The 23,607-nt window shown below is 44.4% G+C and overlaps 1 protein-coding gene across 1 annotated transcript in view; it reads right to left on the reverse strand.

Annotated features, from left to right (window-relative positions):
* The window catches only part of DAPP1 (dual adaptor of phosphotyrosine and 3-phosphoinositides 1), a 176,145-nt gene extending 153,555 nt beyond the window's left edge, over window positions 1–22,590 (reverse strand). The window contains exon 1 of the mRNA XM_086961596.1: window positions 22,198–22,590. Coding sequence (XP_086817722.1) covers window positions 22,198–22,304 — 107 coding nt within the window. The 5' untranslated portion in view covers window positions 22,305–22,590. The remainder of the gene's footprint in view (window positions 1–22,197) is intronic.
* Window positions 22,591–23,607: the final 1,017 nt, after the last annotated feature.

Genomic DNA, 23,607 nt, shown 5'->3' on the forward strand with positions numbered 1-23,607 from the left:
TGCAGTCTTTTTGCAGATATGCAGGGCCCTGCCCACAAAAAAGCTCTAATAGCTAGTGTTAGAGGTTTAAACTTGATCCGATTTATCACATGTAGCCAATGAAGTTGCTTTAAATGAGGAGAAATGGACTGCCTATACAGGATGCTTCGGATCAGCCTTGCTGACGCATTCTGCATGATCTGAGGTCTGCGAATTAAGAGAGTCGGTGAGTCCCAGATTCAGACTGTTGTGTCGTCCGACCAAGAGGTGGCTAAGGTATGAGCCACTGTCTTACGAGTCTTATCTGAGATCAGGTGCAACATCTTCCTTTAGGATCCAAGTTTGGCAAAATAAGCAGATGACACCTGCCTGATTTGTGTGGAGAAAGAGAGTCAAGTCAAACACGACTCCTAAATTTCTCGTATGGTCTGCAGGAGCGGGTGGGAGAGCCAAGTTCCTCTGGCCACAATAAGCTATGAAGAGGAAGACAGCATGTACCAAGGGATAGAACTTCGGTTTTGTCTGAGTTTAGCTTTAGAAAATCATTCTTCATTCAACCTGCAACTCCCTTGAGGCATTCTTTAAACCGACTCAAGTCTGAGTTTTGCTGAAAGGACGGCAGAATCTGTCTGTCGCCCACACAGTTTCTCCTGAACCCACATCAAACACACCCCCACCATTAACGACCCTATTCAACCCTCTTGGTCAAAACTCGAACATAATCCCAATGATAAGGAATTCTGTCCTATAAATACATATTCTGCTCCTCTATACCTAGGACTGGAATCGCATCCTCCCTCTATCAATGCAGAAAGCTGCAATACCTCTCACACACAGATCTCATCTCGTATGGAACAGAAACTGGACTCCCTGGCGAATGACATAAACCTAAGATGTGACTTTGCAAGACAGGCTAAGCTTTCCAGCTTTCTCCCACCCGAAAGTGAGACGTTACCTCCACACTCAGGCTCTTCTTCCACAGCCTCTAAGCACATCCCCTGACCCTACACTGCCCTAGGTTGTCATTCCCACAGACCGCATCATGCCCTCTGCACCCTATCTGATCTTGAAGCCTCTACTCTCAGCGAATCCTACCTTACTAAGTCCAAAACTAGGTTTCCTATGTCCCCCTTCACTATCCCAGTTATTGTGAGCTCAAAAAGAATCCCCATAACGTTAACTGAACCGAGACCGCCAGTTATAATTCACCACCATCCAAACACTACCTTCCTCTAGAAAAAAAAAAAGAGCCCCTCTCTCTTGCATGCTCCTGAAATGTAGATCAGCTGCCAAACAGGCTACAGATATAGGGGAATCTATTGTTAGGCAAGACATTGGGTATACAACGTTTAGCACGCATTTGTTACAACGCACTACCATTACAACGCAGGCATTACCACGCATACCATTACAACGCATTGCGCTGGGGGGCGCTCTAGGATAGGGAATAAGTTTAATTTTATATCCAACACCTTCCCTAGTGTTCACGGGGACTGGAGTTGGAATATAAAATTATACTTACCACTATCCAGCACCTCAAAGCGCTATGCGTTGTAACGGTATTCGTTGTAAATACCGCGTTGTAAAGGTATGCGTGGTAATAGTATGCGTGCTAACGTCATACATCCAGACATAGATATCGCTTTCCTCACAGAGTCATGGCTAAATTAACACGCCTCCCCTATACTTCACATGCTAACCCCTTCTGGGTACACCATCGTTAGACAAGACAGACCTAAAAGAACTGACGGAGGTCTAGCCATAATTCACAAACTAGGAATTCAACTCACCACTTTAATACCTTGGGGCTGAAATTATAAGCAAAGACTCCCCTCCTATCAAATTCCACACCATCTACCACCCTCTGGGTGATCGAACCCTCTTCACAGAAGAGCTATATGACCTAGTTATTAGGTTTTCCTTAACTGACATGAAAGATGTGTGCCTGGGTAATTTCAACAGTCATTGGAACAATCCGGAGGACATCTCAGTCCAAAAACTTACGAACCTTCTTGAAATTCACGATCTAAATGAACTCTGCAGTAATCCAACACACATCAAAGGCAGCACTCTAGTTGCCATTATCACTAATAATGACCTGATCTCCATCAGCTCGCTCTCTCCTATTGACTTGTCTGACCACCATCTAATCCTTTTCAATATCAATTCCCAGTCAAACCTCTACTTGAGGTCATCAAGAAACCGAAACAGTTATCCAGAAATATCAAAAAAGCCCTCATTCTTGAACTTGAATCTAAAATTAGTGAACAGCTACAACGTCCCCCCCTTGCATACACCGCTGAAGAGCTCACTACACACTACAACACATCGATCTTGGATGTTCTTAATCAACTGGCCCCACCTAAATTAAAACAACTGAGATCTACAAAATTCAAACTGTGGTTCGATGCGGATTTAAATTGCAAAAGAAGACTGCTCAGACAAGCTGAAAGGTCATGGAGACAAATCCCCTCGACAAAACACCTAGCATTACTTAGAAAGACCAGGCTCTCATACAAGAAACACATCTTTAGAGAAAAAGCCTCCTTCTTCCGCAACCAAGTGGACATGGCTAAGAATCGACCCAGGGAACTCAAACATCGTCAAGCACCAAACCACGCCTTCACCCCCTCAAGTTATAATCGTCACAAATTAACATTGTGAAGAAATTGTTAGCTTTTTCTCACAAAGTCGCGAAAATTGAGCAATCCTTTTTACAAATCTCCACTCTCCTGCACGTCCTCACCACCTGCACCAACCCACCTCCGCTAATGGCAGCTCCTGCAGAACTCCTTATAGTATGGGCCGAGGGGAGGAAGAAAACTGCTGAAGATGGACTCTCTGATCTATCCTGCAGAAAAGACCTGAACAAAAAGAAAGCTTTCCCATGAATACCTGCCATTTTGAATCTCTTTAAAAGGGTACCATGATCGACTGTATCGAACGCTGCCGATAGGTCTAAACGGACTACCATTGCTTGGCATCTGATAGCAAGATGTTCTTTGATGAATTCTGTGACTTCTAATAATGCAGACTTGGTGCTCACCTATAGCCGGAAGCAAGAAGGCGTATCATGCAACAGGCCATCAGATTAACTTTAAACATCTCTAACCCAGAGGGGCGTGGTTTGGACGCCGGGGAAAATGGCGGCGTGAAGTTTCTCTCCTCCAGTGGCAACCAGCGTTACATGATTTTGGGGACACTTCCACCACTCTAAAAAAGGATCTGAGTGTAGGTCTGCAAAACGGAAGTGAGGGTCCTACCTAGGGCTGGCTCCTGGACGACTGCGAGACCTCTGCGCGCATACAATGCGAGTCCCGCTCTCCGCTCTCGCCTGACACGGACGTAAGCGCGGGTTCCTGCACGGCTCCTGCAGGGCGTAATCTGAGGCTTCTGTATCTACCTCACACGAACATCCTCTACAAGACTGTGATCCCAGGGCTCCTGAGTGAGTATGTGGCAATAGCGCTGCTCCCCGCCTGTTAGAAGTTCCTACCGGATTCCTAGGCGGCGCATACAAAATGGCAGGCGCACCCAATTTCTTTTGAGATTCGGCCAGAACATGCCTGCATTGCGGAACGGTGCCCCCACTCAGTCCCATTATAATGATCTTTGATGTGACTTTATGGCCTGGCGCTGACATCCCTAAGCAACTTTGGTATCCCTGACATCCCACTGTCACCACGCGTACAAACCTTTCCCGACAAAATGGCGAACGGGTGCGCGATCTCCACTCGCGCTTGAACACAAATGCCCCACTCTCTCCAGGTGGAGCACCTTGAGCACCATCGCCCACCGATCTACTAGTGCCTTGTGGAAGCGCCCACAGGCAGGGAGGCGCTGCGACAGAGCGGTGACAGAGCAGCGCAGAAACGAGGTACTAAGCCACACTGTCACTGATTACTGCATACCAGAAATGAGCAGAGAAACACAGACAACCCAATTCACTGGCAACTAGCGACTGAACAGATGGTGCGTGCTGCTACGCATTGGCACGGAAATCAGCATTGAAAGGAGACCCTCTTGGAACTGTGAAGGTGAACTGGGCGCCTGCAATGCAATGCGAGGCAATATGAGTAACTTGTACTACAGCAACGCAACAGCACTCGGTAGCGCAATACAGGTCAAGGGATAAAGTTGGGACAAGGTCGGGGCGGCTGGCACACAAGGCAATAAAAAAAGTGAACTAATAGTAAACTATTGATCCAAGGAAGGGATACCACTTAAAATGACTCGTGGCCATGAGCTCAACACAGCACGTATCTATGACCCATAATGGTGGAATGCATTTCTTGCAACGCGCCTCATCCTGAGTCTGCGGAATAACTAGGTTAAGGTCACTGATGACTCCTGATATATGGGGGTGCTCACCATCACTAACTGAGGTGCCTGATGATAATGCTGTAGCAGCCTTTTTCCTTCTCTCAAGCTCTAGACGGTGCCTAGCGACGCAACTGGAAAGTGCAAGCGGACTGAGCCCAACAGCGCAGAACCTACGCGTTCAGTAGTGCAATCACTCTCAGAGACCGGAACTTCATCTCTCACACGTTCGCGACAAGAGGCAACATGGGGGAAAAGGAGACGACAAAAAACCTCAAACGACTCAAGGCTGAGCCACCGAACCCAGTATCGCCCATCAAAGGCAAGAAAGAGGTTAGCGAGACTATGGATATCATATTGAACAGACTTGAAGAAGTACGTGACCTGGCAAAGTCTACAAAGGAAGAAATCGTGGCCATTAGGCAGGATATAAGAGTCACTAACTCTAGACTTACTGAAACGGAATCAAGAATCAGTCGACTAGAGGATAGTCGACTAGAGGATATAGAAGTTAAGACCTGTGGAGCTCTTAAACGCCTCACTATAGCCACGGACCAGACAACGAGGAGATTGTCGACAGGGCGCATAGAGTTCCAGGCAGGATAGCAGAGAACCAAAAAGGCCCCTGACCCATTGTTTGCAAACCCTTGAGATATCAACATGTGGAACAAATACTATCCTTTGTGCGGAAGAATAACCACGTCTTATGGAAAGCAAACAAGGTCTACATTTCACAAGATTACAGTAAGGATACTGTCGATGTGAGGAAGGCCTTCCTTGCCCTGCGTCCGCAACTGCGATCATTGGGACACCAATTCGGATTTGTTGGCCCGGCTAAGTTCCGGGTGACTATCCAGGGAGTCTCTCAAATTTTCACAGATCCGCAAAGACTCAAAAAGTTCCTAAATGGCCCAGAAGAGCTGAATATGGACACAACAACGGCTGAATCAGCAGCGGCGTCTGCCTCTGGCTATAAATTAGTATCCTTTATTTGTGTAGCTCAGTACTCTCATGTTGATATATACCTTTGGTAAGCCCTCCTTGCTTTCAATGTTATCATTTGCATCCCTTTCCGCACAGCTGCCAGACCACTTTGCTTGACACCGTGTGGTACTGATGCTAGCTTGTTCACTGACGCCATGTTGCTTTTCTGCACCATGCGGGCCTGGGACATGGGACCCTTGATCGCTGGCTCACTGTCGTTGCCAAAGATGCAAAGAGACACCCGGCCTTAGTGACTCAGCCGGTTCCAAAACGAATGTTATTGCGTTGCACCTATTCTACAGTTGTTCTACCATGTACGACACAGCCTATATAGAGATAGCGGTGCTCACTCCACAACTTGTGTACAAGCCATTGGTCATATCTTGTCATACTCATATTTTGTTATCCGTAGGTTGCATAGGAGCATGAAGCACAATGGATTCAGACTGTACGGTACTTGATAGTTATTGTTTTCAGATGTCTGATTACGTCTAATTGGTATTCCTCTCAGATGTTCAAATGTTGATCTAGTTTCCAACTCTTATTTTGATTTGTATGGAAGGCCATGGGAGGGACTAAGTGGTTATTTTTCCTAGTCACCATGCCTACCATCTAGGTTTGGGGAGGGTTGGGTGGGTTGGGAAGGAGGAAGGGGGAGGGTGGGGGGGTGGGGGACGGGATGGGGTAAGAGTTTGTTCCTTCTTTTGTTTTCTGCTTTTGCTTACGAATCTTTTAGTTGTTGCATATCAATGCCAGGGTCCTCACACTATCAATACTCTGGAGCTACCATTGGTTGCTCTGCAGTCAGTGCTGTCCTCATCCTGACTGCTATTCAGTTCGGGCTGATACGACTGCTGTTTTACACACTTCCAATATGCCCATGCAGATGCCCCTCAGTTTGGAAATTATGCAAACTCCATAGGCGTCCGGCCTATTTGCTGATAATTGATCTTTCGCTAAACTCACATGTTATCGTCCACAATTGATACACCCCTTGGAGTAACGAGAATAGGGAATCTGAAAATACTCTCCCTTAATGTTAAAGGGCTTAATCAGCCTGTCAAACGTCAGAAAATCTTAGATTACTTACGTAGGCAGAAAGGAGATATTGTTCGATTGCAGGAGTCCACACTAGATGCTAAACAATTTCACATGCTTAGGAACATTCTACACTGAAGTGGCAGGTTCGGAAGCGATTGCGAAGAAAAATGGCGTTTTAACTCCGATAGCCAAAAATTCTAATGTTGACTTACTTTCCTCCACGGCTGACACTAAGGGGAGGTGGGTCACAACCAAACTGATTAAAGATGGCGCCGAATTCTACGTCACAAATGTTTATGCCCCAAACACATGCGATTTAACATTTTGGTCAGACCTTATGAAACAATTAGACACTATCCCTGACTGAGCTGTACATATCCTCGCTGGGGACTTTAACCTGCCATTTGACTAGACTCTTGACAGGGACTACAGGTGCACCTTCCGTAGTAACAAGTCACACAAAGCCTTCACTAATCTCTGCAGAAAGTTTCATCTAGGAGATTCATGGCGACTGCAAAATCCGGATGAGAGGGAATACACATTTTACTCTTCTCCACACGACTCGTTCTCCCGAATTTATTTATCACAAAAATGCCATCCCCAGAATAGAGGAGACTACTAAGGAGCTGAGGGTTTTATCAGACCACTCTTGCATATCACTCACCGTTTCCAATATGAAACCATCACTTCGCCAATCTCTGTGGCGCCTTAATGAAGAAGTCCTTGAAAAGGAGCAACATCAGTCCACCATTGAAGTTGCTATCAAAGAATATTTGGGAAACAACAATAGGGGGATACCACTGACTTGACTCACTGAAAAGCACTGTCAGGGGGGTTATCATTAAACTTAAATCTGCTATGAACAAGGACCATAACGCGGCCTTAGAGGCCCTAGAAAAAGACATCTCTACTCTGGAGGCTAGACACCTGAGGGACAGGAAAGAAATAAGCTAGCTAATAAAAAGTATGAATACAATAAAATAGTAAGTGAGAGAGCAGGGGTGTGGTTGACGAGGAGAAAACAATTTAAATTGTGAGAGTCAAATAAGGCTGGGAAAAGCCTGACAGCCTATCTCAAATTAAAAAAAACATGATTAACTCCATTTCAGACAAATCTGGGGTGGCTTGTTCAGACCCTCTCAGAATTGTAGAGATATTTAAAAAGACTTTTACGAACATCTTTATGCCAAAAACATGAATGTGGAAGGGAGCCAAATTAAAGATTACCTAGAGGGTGGTGTACTGCCGTCTCTCTCCCTTGAAGATCAAGAAGATTTCAATACCCCGATCATGATTCTTGAGGTTGAGAAAGCCATACAGTCGCTCAAAAGTGGGAAAGCCCGCGGACCCGATGGGTTCACTGCTAGGTTCTATAAATGCTTCTCCTCCTTATTATCTTCCCCACTCCTCCACCTTTTTCGAGAAATCAATGAAACGGGTGAAGTGAAGGGCACACTAGCAGAGGCCATCATAGCTGTACTACCCAAAGATGGGAAAGATCCAAAGCGCCCCAAAAACTATAGACCTATCTCGCTTATCAATTTGGATTGTAAGCTTTTAGCCTCGATCCTAGCCAACCGTCTCCAGAATGTTCTGCCTAAGCTTATACACCCCTCCCAGGTAGGCTTTTTGAAGTATAGGCTGTTCAGCGATAACACTAGGACCTTAGCACATGTCCTTGAGAAAGCGAAACTTCTTACCACCCCTACTGCTGCAATTACACTATGTCGAAAAGGCGTTCGATAAAGTGCATTGGACATACTTAGAAGCGGTTTTAAATAAGTTCAAACTATGGCCATCCTTTACAAAATTAGTTCTGTCCCTCAACTCCTGTCCCTCAGCCAGAGTCAGAGCGGGTGGGTCGTTCTCCTCATCATTCAGATTACAGCAGGGAACCAGGTAGGGGTGCCCCCTCTCCCCTTCGCTATTCCTCTTAGCTATAGAACCGTTTCTCCATCACATACGCAATAATAAAGACACTTCGGGAATCCCCTTGAACGATTGCACGATAAAACTTAGAGCTTATGCAGACGACGTGCTAGTCGCCTCGGAGAGCGGAGGAGGCTATACCAGCCCTCATGCCCACTATTGAAGAGTTTTCGAAGGTGTCTGGATATAAATTAAATAAGGACAAAACGTAAGTTAAAATATTGAATAACCAAGGGAATAAGGAAGTCCTGGGGGATTCTGGCTTAACTTGGCAGCCGGGTTGCTTCAAGTATTTAGGGTTGGACTTTGATAAGGACCTTATCGCTACCTTATGAATTATTGAGGACCTGCTCCTAAAGAAAATGGCCAAGTTACTCGATGGATGGTCTCCTAAATATCTGTCATGGTGGGGGAGGGCTGAGACCCTGAAAACGATGGTGACTCCGCTGGTAAACTATCTGGCAAGTATGCTTCCAATGACTTCTTACACAAGGTAGATAAGCTATTTGGTACATTTTTATGGCAAGGGAAGAAGCCCAGGATATCAATGAAGAAGCTACAGCTTGCTAAAGATAAAGGCGGCCTGGGCCTCCCCAACTTTAGTAATTACCAAATTACGTCCTGTGTAAGCAAGGTGCACAATGGCTGGCTGAGGATCCAACATACATCCCGCTGTGGTTAGACAGAGAGATCCCTCATTGGCAATGTCCCCCTCCCTGCTCTACTCACCATGGAACTGGCACACTCGAAATACATCTTATTGAACACGAGACGTGCCCTTTTAAGACTGGACCAATCCCACAAAACTGGTTTAAAATTTAAAAAGACCACCTCAGTAGCTTTGTGGCATAACCCTGCCCTTAAAATTAACGGGGAACCCCTCCACTGGAAGCATTGGTCTGCAAAGGGTATTAATTTGGTGAGTGACCTATATGATGGGTTGTACCCCCTACCGTTCTGCTCGATCCAGGCAACACACTGTCTCACACGGATGGACTTTTATGATTTCCTAAAGCTAAAAGGCGCTCCTGTCCACTCGCTCTCTCAAACCCTCCGAACCATGGCTTACGACCCAGTTAACGTGTATTAGAACAGCCGGCCATTTTGTATCAAGGATATATAAACTTCTCCTCCCTTTGCCAGGGAAAGCTCAAATGATTAGGGAGACACAGTGGGAGGCTGAACCCAATTCAACGGGGCTCAATTTCGACTGGGACACAATTCATGTGACAGCCCTTGTGAACAAAGTCTCCCCAATATTGTCACAAACCAAATACATGTTACTTAACAGGGCAAATTGGACGCCAGATAGGCTTTTTAGGCTTCAACTAAGGGATAGCCCCACATGCTGGAATTGCAATTCAGATGTAGGGGACCTGGCCTACGTTCTTTTTAACTGTCCATCACTTGAGAATTACTGGGGAAGAATTTTTAATTGCATAGAACATATTTTCAAAATTAAGCCTGCAAAGGAATTTGCTTATGTCCTACTGGGTGTCTTGGATCCAAATCTGACAAATGATAATGACCGCCAATTGTTCAACCTGCTGCTCACCCTGGCGTGTAAGGTGATCTTGTGTAAGTGGAAGAACGCTTCCGAAGTATCCTTCAAGATGTGGCAAGAATGGGTATTCTTTCTAAGAGGAGCAGACAATCCGGCTCTGCACTCCACCCCTTGGCATTCTTCCCATAAGAAGCTTTGGAAATCCCTTGATGCTTCTTCCTTTTCATTTGATCCTCCATGAAGATACTCTAAAGTAACTGTACCACTAGTGGATGTGGTGTAGCCTAGTCGTCACTGTATATGTAGCATTACTTTCTACAAGTGTCTGTTGGGGATCAACGGTGATACTTACATTTAATGGTATTCATCTTAATTGGTGACTAAATGATTGGACTTATGTGGGATTGTAACCCTGGGCTCTAGAAGACCTCAGTGTATATGTACCGACTTGCGCTCAAGTAACATTTGTTGCTTTGGATGTCACTTTTGGACTTTGATATGTATTCTTATTTTGTATCATGCTTTTTTTATGACCCAGTGTATGTATTCATTCTATTCTTTGTTATTTTCTTCTTTATTATGCTTTATTCTTCTCAATAAAAATGATTTGAAATAAAAAAAATACATCTCTAACCCAGCTATCCTAAAACAGTTGGTTTAGAGAAAGCCAAAGCCTCAAGAGCACAGAGTGAAGCCGCTCCCATCAATCCTAGCACTGCTCTTATGCTGGTGAGAGCAGCGCAGAGATTGGCCAAGGGAGTTCCAGCATGCGATTCCTGTGTCTGCGAAAGAAGAGGTCTGTCGCAGAGTTTGGTAAGTTTTATTTTTTTATATTATTATACATGTGCAGGTGCTCGTTCCTCCCCTAACAATAGATGCCAGCCGCCACTGGCTTCAGGTAGCAATAATATTGGCATGAACATACCTGTTTTAATGATTCTGATGTACAATAATAGTAGTAAGTGAAATCCCCATCGGAAACAGATTTTCCTAAGCCTCTGATATGGACATACGTTATAGGATGCTGTAAAATATGTGCCACTCTTGAGATATTTGACTGTTAGTTTTAAACAGATCTGTATAACGCTTCAGAGATTATGAACCAAAACCCTTTACCTTTTTCAATTCTAAGGTTTCTTCTACTCCAACTCATTGTGTAAGTTTTGACTGTATTGACCCTAATCTAAGCACATTTGATTAACACATTAAATAACTACCCACAGGAAGTTTTGGAATTCACAAACGTTGTTAACTAGTTATTGTGTAACTTCCTCAAGTGCAACCTGCTGATGGGCAGTGTCTACAAATAAAAATGTTTACATTTATATCATTTTCTTTCTTTTTTTTGGCCAATTTCATAGCTTTTTCCAAGAATGCCGCAACTCCCTGAAGTAAACTAATTTGTGGGTGCTCACTAAATTTTCATTGCACAACCTAAATTACTCATCTGAAGCTCCACGTTTTTATGGGTACCCACCCTTGGTGCTTCCGCCCTCACAAACTCATGACTACTTTGTAAATGGCGCCAAACTTTCACGGATTATGAGCGAGTACGTTATTTATCTTTGAGAGTCCTTATGCTGGTTTTAGATATTCAACGTATTTTAGGCATGCCTAAGGGATTTGTTTAAAGGATCCTGTACTTAGAACTTCATTTAATTTACACCAGATACATGACAAAATGTCTGTTAATAAGTTACATTTCATATCGTACATGTATTAAAATGGTGCAGAGGAATCCTTACACATGGAGATTCTATCAATGAATTGGGGATTGGAAAAGAGACAGTTCGAAAATGGCAGAAAAGTGAGCATTTAGGTGTTTTCTAAAGAAGGGGCGAGATATGTTCTCATGTTAGTGGGTAAAGACTTCTAAGCATTTCTTTTGGCACCTCTGACAAAATACGTTTTGAGTAATTGGGATTTTCATTTTTTGTTTGTTATTTAGTAATGCTTTAATGTTACATTATTATGGTTACATAAGTATTGAAGATTTATTTAAGCGACTCATGGGGAATGCCTTGTGACTCAGGCACTACGAGTAGAACACAATCTGCTTCGGGGCAAAAGCATTACATCAGTGAATGGGCAAGTACAGCGTTCTCTTGCGTAACAATGGGAAAAAAGAATGGGCAAGTAGAGCGTTCTCTTGCGTAACAGGGCGACGACATTGCCAAATATAGTGTCAGCAGGAAATATAAAACAAGTAAGCATGGGCGAATTTTGCGAATCTCGCGTTCGCGAATTTTGCGGATTTGCGAACTCGCAATTCGCAAAATCCGCGAATTCTCGCGGATTTTTTTGTGTGTGTTCGCGCGGGTTTCTGCCAGTTCACGAGGGTTTTGTACAATTTCGCAAACGCGAACTTACCTGTCGGGTCGCAAGTTTCGCGAACTTGTTGTTTCTACGTGTCCAGCCTGTTTAGGACACTCTTCTTCATCACTGCCACTCTCTGTCACCACTGCCACTCTCTGACTACTCATGCCACCCTCTGGCCCACCCATGCCACCCTCTGTTTCATCACAGCACCCTCTGGTTGTCCAGTCAGTGTACAGTATTGTGGCAAAGCAAGCACACCTTCCCTGCCTCAAGTGACCTGAATTAATTTGGGGCTGATTAATGTGTCACAGAATATTTTTTTAGCTGGCACCTGCTTCCTTAGTGCTTCCTGATTAGTGATCTTTTGCACTTGCTAAGTGCTTTCATTGTTGCAAAATTAGTTACAACACCTGCCCTGCCCCAACTGACAATAATGAATTAGGGGCTGATTAATGGATTTGAACTTCCAGCCTGGCTCCTGCTTGTCTCCCTTAGCTGTAATTCAGGACCTTTGTGGCATATGTGTAACTATTCTGAGGTTCAGAGCAGGGTCACATAATAGTTGCAACTGGCAACTGAACTCTGGAGGGGCCCCTCAGGAAGCACTACAGGAAATGGCTACTAATGATGAGCCTGAACTTTTGAACCTGGTAAGTAGTTTCAATTTTGCTAAGATCGTATTTCTGCAATTTTGCGCTTATTCGCGGGGCGCGAAGTTGTACTGGGAAGCCGCGAACTCACGCGAACAGTGCGAGCAAGCCATAAAATCCGCTGCTCGTGGATTTTGCGGGAGATTCGCGAATCTCGCGGATTGCGAATTTACCGAAAATCCGCAAAATCCGCGAGCGAAACGGATTTTCCGCCCATGCTTAAAAACAAGTAGGAAAAACACATTGAAGCTAACCTCATATCTCTTGGTTAGTGGCTGTGACTCCAATGCAGAGCAATATAATCGCAAGGTAATAAAAAAAAAATAGGATAGCTGTGGCCAATATAGATCCAGTTAGGCCAACAACAGGGTATGAAGAACACCTAAAAACAATTTAATTACTCTCTCATTATACAGCTGTGTGACTACCTAAATGTTCTGTTAGCCTCTACCATCAGATTAACACGTGATAGTGTGCCCTATCTGTCGCCTCATTTTATGGCCTGATTCACTTTCGGTATTCACAAAGGGTATTTACGAGTAGTAAAGTTAGTCTTTTGTCTCAGTTTTGGAATCAGCTAAACGTAAGACCAAAACTTAACTGTAACTTTACTACTCGTAAACGCCCTTTGTGGAAACTGAAAGTTGTAAAGTTAGACTTTCATCTCAGTTTACCTTTGTGAACCGTCCCTTAGAGATTGGTGCAGCGCTAAAAATGGGTAAGCACCAATGTTCTGAGTGTTGTGCGTGTGTATGGCTTGAAAGTCTATAAAGCTGGCATATATTTCATTCCTACCACCAGTTTTTTCGTTGGTGGCCACAGCAAACACAAAATCGGAAATATGCTGAAATAACGCACCCAAAAAGATGGTGTGTTACTCCACATTTCATGCCCATCTCAAAATCAGGCACACATTTTCGAATGTGGTGCAAATGTTACTTGCGCCGGGAGTTCGGGTTTAAACTCCAAACAACCAAGCTCATAGTATTGTATATCCCCCCTTTTTTTTAAGTGCTAAATACTGGGGATAGTCTGTTTCTAAACACTGCCAATATGGACAGAATCGTAGTACATTGACGCAGAGTTATTTGCCAAAGATCACATAGTCTGACCAAGCAAACAGCAAGGATGCTCAGGTTCCCAGGAGCTCCACCACCAAAAGATCATCTCTCTTACTATGCAAATTAGGTTAGCAAGTAAGGAAAAAAAGTGTTTCTTTTAATACATAGACCCACCATCTTGATCTTTCTCTCCTGTGATAAAACGTCTAAACATGTCCAAAAGCTAAAAAAAAAAAAAAAAAAAAGGAAGTTCCTGAAAGTGCTGACTGTGCAGTTGAGGAAAGGAAGTTGCAAACCAGCTGCCCCCACATTGGACTGGAAACGCTACTTGAATGCAACAAAGAATTGTTCAACCCCTGTACATGTGTGCACTTGTATGACCTCAACCCTTCCATTTTACCGCCAGGAATCCAGGGCCAGCTTCGCGGCGCTGCCTTTCTGAGAATTGGTGGTTCTACAACAAACTGTGAACTTTTGAAAAACAGTTAAATGGCATGAGGAAGTCAAAGCAAGTCCTCGTGCAGAGCACGTGACTGCGTTGCTAAGCCAGTGGGCAAGTACCTAGCGTGCAGGAAGCCGTGGAAACTCCAGAGAGTCAGGACATCCTAAGGGCTACACTTCAAACCTGTAATTTCAGAACCTGAAGACAGGGCTATTACTCATGGCTAAGTCATGTGTGTATGTGTCTGCGTGCATGTAGGTCTGTGTTGGTGATGAAGGCCAGGGGGGTTGAAAGAGCATTTCAAGGTCAGCACCTGGAGAACATATCGGCAATAGCGACTCCTCCGCTATGGCGGAGGAGCGTCACCTCACTCCTTTTTAGCAGTGAAATAAAGGGAAAATAAAAGGACAATAAATTGTGTTATCATTTTATTTTCTCCTACTTCCGCAGCTTTGCATGAGGGGGAGGGGCAAGGGGGAGCGGTAGCCCCTCCTAAGTGCGCAATGACTGCTTGGCCGGCCCGCTCAGACAGCCAAACAGTCTTGCACACTTTGCATGCTCTCCATGCAGGCTGCATTACAGCCGGCGTGGAGAACATGCCCAGTCTCCCAGGTAACGTCTGAGTGACGAAATACGGTGCGCAGACCAATCACAATGCTGCTAAGGCAGCGTTGTGATTGGCTGACTGGAAGCCTGGGTGTCCTTCATTTTGAGGCCAGTGATGGAGGATACAGAGGAGAGACAAGTCGAGGAAGCAGTGAGAAGGCGCTTTTTAAAATGTGTTTGTTTTATGCCGGCTTCCCCTGTGTCCGCCCCTGCCACCACTCCACCTTCAATCCGTGCTGGCCATCGTTGGGAGGATAGGCACCATAATTTCAAGACAGCTCTTCACTGAGTAAATGAGCTCCAATTAGATGTATAGTATGTATATATCTTATGGATGGCCACAAATCTGGTCTGTATCCAGCCCTTCAGGACCTATGTTGGACTGTCCAGTGTAGATCAAGGAGCCGTCTGATAATATTTGATAAGATTGGCGAGAATATGTGAAATATACCAGACCCCTCGTGTCACACTGAACAACCACAACAGTTCATAAGGCCCACAGAAGCAGCTTCCAGGAGAAACGTTATTTTCCCAATTCTTGTAGAAGGGTTTGTGGCATGATGCAACAATTCAGTGAAGGACCAAAATTATACGTTCTGCACCCTACCTGCGGAAAGGACAGGTCCTCTGAAAGAGATACATTTTAGACATTTTATTAAAATTCTATGAATCGCACCATGTCTCTTTGTTTTTCCTCTTGTGCTTCAATATATTAAAGTTCACATTCTGTATCTTGTTTGCGAGTAATGAAAAAGGAATTGGGACAGAGGGGCTGCCTGACATGTTTGTGCTACATCCCCTTTTCTTGCTGTATTTGGATGCATATAACTGTACAGTGTTGAGTATAAAGTTAGACATCTCTAAATAATTATTGAACAAATTAGGCCCAGATTAAGATTGCTGTCGTACCGCACACCGACAGGCCGTAGGTGGTGGTACGACCACTGAATTAAAATTCTGGAGGTCAGAGGGATGCCCGCCGCCTCCAACAGGATTTGAGATCCCGATGGGGCGTGGATCAGAATCGTGTCCCTGAATGGCGGCAGTGCCGAGGCAGGCACTGTCATCAGGATTACGATATCCATTTCCGACAGCCTTTTCATGGTGGGAAACTGCCAAGAAAAGTCTGTCAGAAACAGATATGGAGGCCATCTAACAGGGCCCCCATTCATCGCGTGCCTCTGCAAAGTGGCCCTGGGGGCACATGCAGTGCCCCCACTCACCTTCATGCACTGTGTGCCATTCATGACAAGGTGCATGGCACATAGACGTGCAGGAGGAGCTCCTTACCATGTTGGCTTGTGCTGCGGCCCTTTTTTTTTTGGTCGCAGCACAAGCTGCTGTGATATGGAGCTCTTTCCAACCACCAGGACATCGGTCGCATCGTAATGCAGCGGTCGGACCACTGCCTGATTGTTGGGTGGTCTCCTGGCTACCACAATAGCAGGCGGCAGGACGACCGACTGCCCTCGTAATTAAGGCCTTAGTGACGAACTTGGTTTGGCTGATGTACACCCAGGGTGTTCTGATATCACCCCTTGTCCACCTGCACAGTTAATCACTGTTGTTGTTTCATAATTTGTCTAACGTTCGGACTCTCACTGCGAACTACAGCTTAATAATTAGTGTTATTTTAAAATAGGATTTTAAAAAAAACCTCTGTAAATACCACTTTGAAAATCAAAAAGAACTGATTTAAGAAACGTGGAATTCTGGAAAGAAAAACAGAAAACAATCCAAATAACTTATTTAAATTGCATCACCCTGAATGTGGATTATATTGTCAAGTCGTTTTTTCCCTTCGCATTCTGGTAGTTTTAGACATATTTATCCCACTACAAATTCAAGACTACATGGGTCATAATGCAAATAGAAAATGCTGGAGTGGATGAACTACTCAGGTACAGAAAAAGTATTCACAAGAACTCTGATTAAGTCCAATGTACATTTTAAATACAGAAGGCTTCCAATGTCTTCCTTGATAGAAGCAAAAACCACAGTTGATGGACAGAATGCAGAACAATGTCATACATTCACCCCAGTACAGAGATCTGGGCCTAAATCCATCGTTGTTTTGCACTCCACACACCCCAGTTCAGACATGGCCATATGCAAATCAGTCTGACCCTGTGCCTCATGGGAACAGTCCATCCCGAACTGCCAAGCCATGCCTTCCCTGGACCTGAAACAAGTTTCCGAGGACCGATTTCTGGCATTCCAGCCGTCTTCAGCCCGGCTTGCTTGCTAGAAGGCTACAATGTTTGATTGTATGAGCTTTGTCAGCGATGCGGCGAGCACACGTAAGCAGTTTTCTTTTTTCTCTTTTCCCTATTCCATCATCTAACAACTCCCCCCTCCCAGCCCCAGCCCCACCCCACCCTACTGTTATTACCAGCACTTGCTGCGACTGCTTTTAACTTTGTTATTTGCGTTGTTGACTTTCGAATAAGGGAATCCTTACAGAATCGTTTCCCTCGCCCTCCCTCTCAGGGTCAGATTGACCAGTAGGGCAATCAGGCAGTTCCCAACGGGCTGGTCTGAAAGGTCAGTGTATGGGCAAATATTTTGCTGGTTTCTGTGCCAGTTTTATGGTCTGCAGGGCTGGTTTTTACTGTTGATTTCCCAGATATTAAAATAAGCATCACCTGCAGAAAGCTAAAATCCACACAGTCTTCTGTACTGCACAAAACACTTATAGAATGAGTGTTTACAAGTTCAAATCTGCTCCAATATGCAAACATGTCTCACCCTTTGACCTTTCTAATTAACCAATGGGGCCACTTTATTTTAGTGCCTGGGCCTATTTTATGTCAAAGTCTGACCCTGCTCCCTCTGTTTTGAGATTTCAAATAGCACAGCCTAACTTATTTGTTGGAGACAAAGAGGTCAAGACTCTTGCATTTGATCACAAATAAACATACAATGTAACTTTTTTCAGCTATTTAATATACTTTAAGACCCAGATTTTTATTGTTTTACAAATACATAATTGGGTGCAAACTTTAACTTGCACATAACTCGGTATTACATCCTGCTACAAAATTACAGATCCTGGCTGCTTTTGCCTGGCTGGGGTTTGCCAGGCTAAACCTGGCCCAAATCAGCTGTGCAAATATATCACAAGCACTGTTCGGTAACCACTGAATGGGGAATAACTTGCAGTATTGTCTCATTATTCCCCCCGACCACGTGCTTTAAGCGGAGTGTGTCACAATATGTGCAACGGATAAATACTGACCCTGAACAATCTCTGCATTTAGGGGGTGCGGAATTTGAGCCAGCAAGGCCTCCAATCTGCAGACTTCTTGGGATTGAAATCTTAATGGCAGGGATGGATTCTCCTTTAGGGCCGTGGGGCTGCGCCCCTGTGAAAATTCCTATTCATTACATTAAAAAATATTAAATAGATTGATTCATTTAGATATACGATCGGATCTCTAAATAAATTGATGTATTCAAGTCTGGGCTGTCTGTTTCAGTCTGCCTGCCTTGCTCTGAAGCAGGAGACGGAAGCAAGGCAGTAAATCAACTTTATTAACGTGACGCAGGGCTTTCTGTTTTAAAGCCCTTCATTGCCATTGGGGTCTCTGGTTGTATGCACACTGTAGGCCAGTGACGCAATAAGCGTCATGGTTTCAGGCATAGAAGACTTCATCCCTCCGTGATTTCAGACATCCGTCATTCAAAGGCGTAGATTCCACCCTTTCCTCAATAGTTAGAGTGGATGCAAGCAATTCTGATCCAGTGCCTTGCTCTCGCTACACATTGCTCGCTCCTTTAGAAGTGGAGCTGCGCCAATTGCTCTCTTGTGAATTGGATCCACATAAAGAGCAGGGTTTGCTCTTGCGCCCTTGCGAAATGGATCCAAATATCTGAGTCAGGCCCAAAGTGAAAGATATGAGCTTACTGTGTAATATGCTTACAGTGCCCAGTTCCGATGTATGGCATTAAAACTGGCCCTGTGTACCTGCCCCTCTTAACACTGATGCTAAAAACATGGATTGACTTGCAAACAATGAATGATAAAGTCGTGGAAATACATTCCGGCGATTTAGTTCCTCTCTTCTTTTACCTGCTTTACTTACTCTAGCATTCCCCACGAGTTAACTATTTTATAATGTTGTTTATCTGCATTTTTTTCTATGCATACTTTGAAGCTTGAGCCTTGCCAGGTGTTTATGAGGATTCAGAAAAGGATGGTGGTGATGGACAGAGTATCTGAATTAAGCAGAACACTCCTACCCAGTCAACAGATCAGGGCTTAATCCATCACCGTTTTTTAGCTCACTGCACCATCCCAGCTCAGAACCTGGCTACATGCAAATTAGTCTGTCCCTGGCCCAGTGCATCATGGGAACAGGGCAGACCAAACTACCAAGCCAATTCTTTTACTGGAAAGGAAACAAGCTTCCGGGGACATCAGGATTCAAGCAAGCCGGGCCGAAGACGGCTGTAATGCCAGAAACCGGTCCCCGGAAGCTTGTTTCCTTTCCAGTAAAAGAATTGGCTTGGTAGTTTGGTCTGCCCTGTTCCCATGATGCACTGGGCCAGGGACAGACTAATTTGCATGTAGTCAGGTATTGAGCTGGGATGGTGCAGTGAGCTAAAAAACGGTGATGGATTAAGCCCTGATCTGTTGACTGGGTAGGAGTGTTCTGTTTAATTCAGATACTCTGTCCATCACCACCCCCTTTTCTGAATCAAGGTGTTTATGAGGGGCTTTGATGGAGCTTGCAGGCAATAAGGCTAAAGCCAAACAAAGTGCCTGTCAGTGAGTTGGCCTCTCTGCAGTGCACACAGAACAATGTTTGTGTATTCCATTTGCAACTGAAATTCTGTGGGTGTGTGTGAAGGCGGTACACTGATGGAAAAATATTTGCAGGGCAAAAGGAAGTTAAAGTGCTTAAATTTGAGGGAGTGCAGTGCATGTTGGGGGCGGTGAAGTGACAGATGCGAGGAACAGCATATGGGGAAGTGTGAAAAGAGGATGCAGAAGAGGAAAGGGGGGGGGTTGAAGATGTGCAGATGGACAAGATATGCAGAGAAAAAGGAGGATACATATCTAACATAAAGCATAAATAACTGAAGGCCAAAGCTCCTTCCACATACCTCCATGCTATTTAATTCTCAGACTCACTATTTCAGAATTTAAACATTTCCGTTGTTAATTATTTATAAGAAATCATTGTTGTTACTCATTTATCTTAAACAGAGAATACACAGTGACAAGGCCAATCTTTAACAGGCTTTAGGCATATGTCAGTTGCTGTGCCATTTATCTGGATACAATTACATCTCAGGGAGAAAGCAAATTATATGTCAGGTGGCACACTGTAGGAATCACAGAAATGCATTTGCTTAGTCCCTTTTCTAGAGAGCACCCAGTTTTTTCAGCTCACTTTAAGACCTGTCTGTCCATATTTCAATAGGACTGGTTACAGCTAGCATCTGTTGGTGTTTCTCAAAGTCTGGTTACAGCATATTTTTCCAAAGTTAATGCTGCATGTTGTGCAAGACACTGGGCAAGCTCACATTTTAATGGGCGAAAGTTGTCATTTAGAACAATTTACTCAATACAATAGCTGTTGAACAAATTAATGCAAGAAGATATGGGGAGGTTTTTAATGTGTTTAATATTTCAAGACTATACGTACCCACTGCTTAATAAGCCTTGCTTTATTGCTACATTAATTTGCTTTAAAATGCACAATTTGCCAATCTTTTTTTCAATTCTTTCTCAGGAGAGTGACTCCCCCTGGATCCCAGGTTTGTCCATAGAACTTGTTCACATCACTTGCTATATAAAAATCATGCCCAACGTTTACGTCTCACCACTTTCAAATGTCACCAGCCGCCACTGCTTAATGGGTAAATTCTACTGTACCATGTAGGGATTTGCCGAAATCAGTGACCTGTGTTAGAAATGCATTCTTATGCACGAGGAATACAGAGGAGCAATCGACAGAGCGCACTAGGAAGACTCAAAGCTCAGAAGTGGGCTAACCTGCAATCAACCACCTGGGCTAGCACTATCACCAACTTTTCTCGCACAAAAGGTGTTAACTCAACTACAACTTGTCTCCCAGGGCCGTTGCTGTCTGAAGTCAGCCACATACTACACCCGTGCCCTTGTTTCCTAACCCCTGCCATTGGTTCTAATCTGTAATCTTCCGCTACCCTGCTGTTATTCAAGGATTCCAAATAGACTTTTGCGTTGTGTGTACTCGTTATTTGCACTATACTGCCAATCACCAGATCCCGGCATGTCTCGCTAGTTATTGAGCTATTTTTCTCTCTGTAGTTCCTTGGAGCTGTATCTAGTTCTCTATGCGTGTCTGTCTTCCCCTATTTCACTCTCTTCCCTCTTTCTTTCTCTCTCTCTCTTCCCCTTTGCTTTCTTCCTTCCTTAGGTGATTGACTTCAGAAGTGTATGCAAGGGACGAATGCCACACAACTAGCTCCACAGAACGGTCCGGCACTTTTAGGTCCAAGTGTGCCATTGAACTAAATCATCTGCTCAGTTTATTTACTTGTAGGAATTTGTTTTAAATATATAAAATTATATATAACATGTTGAGATACAGAGAAAGGCGAACAAGGAGAGAATGGGGTGAGAGTTATGGAGGAAAAGGGTGAGAGTTATGGAGGAAAAGAACGGGAGGGTATCAAGTTAGACGAGAGAAAGATAGAGCGAAGGAGAGGGCGGTAAAAACCAAAACGAGAGATATAGAGAAAGAAAAATCTGACTTGACAAAATGTAAATAGATACCTGGAGCCATAGGGAGAACAGCGGGACAGTCAAAAAAATAAAGACAATAAAATATAAGGCGGGTGCAGCAAATCAAAACCATGTGTTAACTCTGATACGAAATGATACCCCAAAAAGGTAGAAGGCGCCGACAGGTGTCCCCATGGAAGCAGCGCGCGAGGCCCTTGAAGAAGAGTCTTCGAAGCGTCACCGGGTAAACGTTTCCAAGGATACTTCAGTCCGGCCGCTTGGGCACAACTGGAGTTTGACCATTAATTATCAGTCCACACATTGCCCCCGAGTTACACCGGTAGGTTAGTTCTGTGCGAGTGCCTCGTTTCATGCAGCCCCCCTGAGCCTTAACCTACACATGTGTGCGTCGTAACTTCTTATACTTGCAAGGCGAGCATTTACGGAGGTCTTTTGTATTGTGACCAAGCCGCATAATCCCGCCAGATACTGCTGCAATTTTTTTTTCTGGCTTTAAATTCCCGTTAGTGACACACACGGGTTACAAAAGAAAAAAAATCGTACTATACAATGACAAGTTTAAACATCACCAAAATAAAAACCACGAAGGCGGCGGAGCGCGAGATGCGCAGAGGTGCACTTACCCGAGTGTTTCCAGCTCGCAACCCTCGCAATCCTCTGCCTCCTCTTCCTCGTCGTCCTCCCAGCTCATCTTGCTGCTCTTGACGCTGTCGCCCCGGGTTGCGCTCATTCCACGCCTTGCTGCCTCGCCTCACCCACCGACGCAGAGGTCACCCACCGATGCAGAGGAAAGTTCGAGTTTCAGCTGCGCACACCTGAGGAGAGTTCGGAAGCAGCAGCGAAACCACCTGAGGAAAGGTCGGTGGCAGCAGTGAAACCACCTGAGGAGAGTTCGGAGGCAGCAGTGAAACCACCTGGTGACAACAAAGTCTGGTGCTCCGGCTGCTCTTGTGAGCAGTGAAAAATAAGGAAGTCGAGACGGGCCAACCCCACGGGAGCCTGTCTGCAGGGAAACTGAAAGGAAACAGTGGCGCATGGGAAATGTAGTCAAGGGGTTCTCCACCTGCTGCCTGCATAGGTGTCAAAGAGTTCTTGAGCAAGACTGTCAGGCATAAACTTTGCAGTGTGCATGCAGTTCTCCGATGACAGTTAATTCACTGTTTTATATTAGGATTTTAACTTATAAATTGCAAGTAAAGAAGGATGTCATTTAGAAAAGCAGCAACCCAGTGACAGCAGCAGGCACATTTACCCTCTGTGCTATTTTATGATCAGTCAGAACATCAACTAGACTAAAATCTGATCTCTTTCTCCAGGAAGAACATTAATCACGGAGATAGCTTGACATTTTTATTGTTGCCTGGAAATTGCTGGAGGCAAGGAACATAGCAGTAGGTGCTGTTTGAAGTAAAATAAGCTTGTAAACATGGCGCCTGCTGAAGTCAGCACCCAGTGCGGTGGTACCAGTCGCACCGCCCTAGAGCCGGCCCTGCGTGTACTGCTGCCTCATTCTAATCTCAGTGTCAATCTCTCCACCACAGTGCTAGCTCACAGAACCCAGCAGCTTGTGGTGAGGGTTGTCATTGGGGCATGGTTGTTGAACACATCCACCAACATCTGACATTGTGCACATTGGAGGTGTGGTGGCCAGAGGGTCGTTAGATGCTCTCATCTCGATGGCGCTATCACGATCCCAGCACATTTGGTGCCCAAATTCAACCATGTTAGTTGTCTAACATGTTTCAATCCTGGGTCCCTTCTTTACATCCTTTAACATACTTTCCTAAGTGATATCATCTCTTGCTTTGGATTCTCCTGCCATCTCCATGAAGACAATACTCAATTTCAATTAATAAACTTTATTCGACGATTTAGGTCATAAAAGTGTACATAAAAATCACAGTTTTGATTAAAAAATCCATTAAAACATATACATTAATTATTAAAAAAGATATTAAACTACATTAGACTAATGCCGAATATCATTTTACATTAATTCATAAATCCTAAAAACAATCTGATAAAATACATTT

Source organism: Lissotriton vulgaris, chromosome 3_1 (genome assembly GCF_964263255.1).
Source record: "Lissotriton vulgaris chromosome 3_1, aLisVul1.2, whole genome shotgun sequence".
In the NCBI taxonomy this organism is placed as follows: Eukaryota; Metazoa; Chordata; class Amphibia; order Caudata; family Salamandridae; genus Lissotriton; species Lissotriton vulgaris.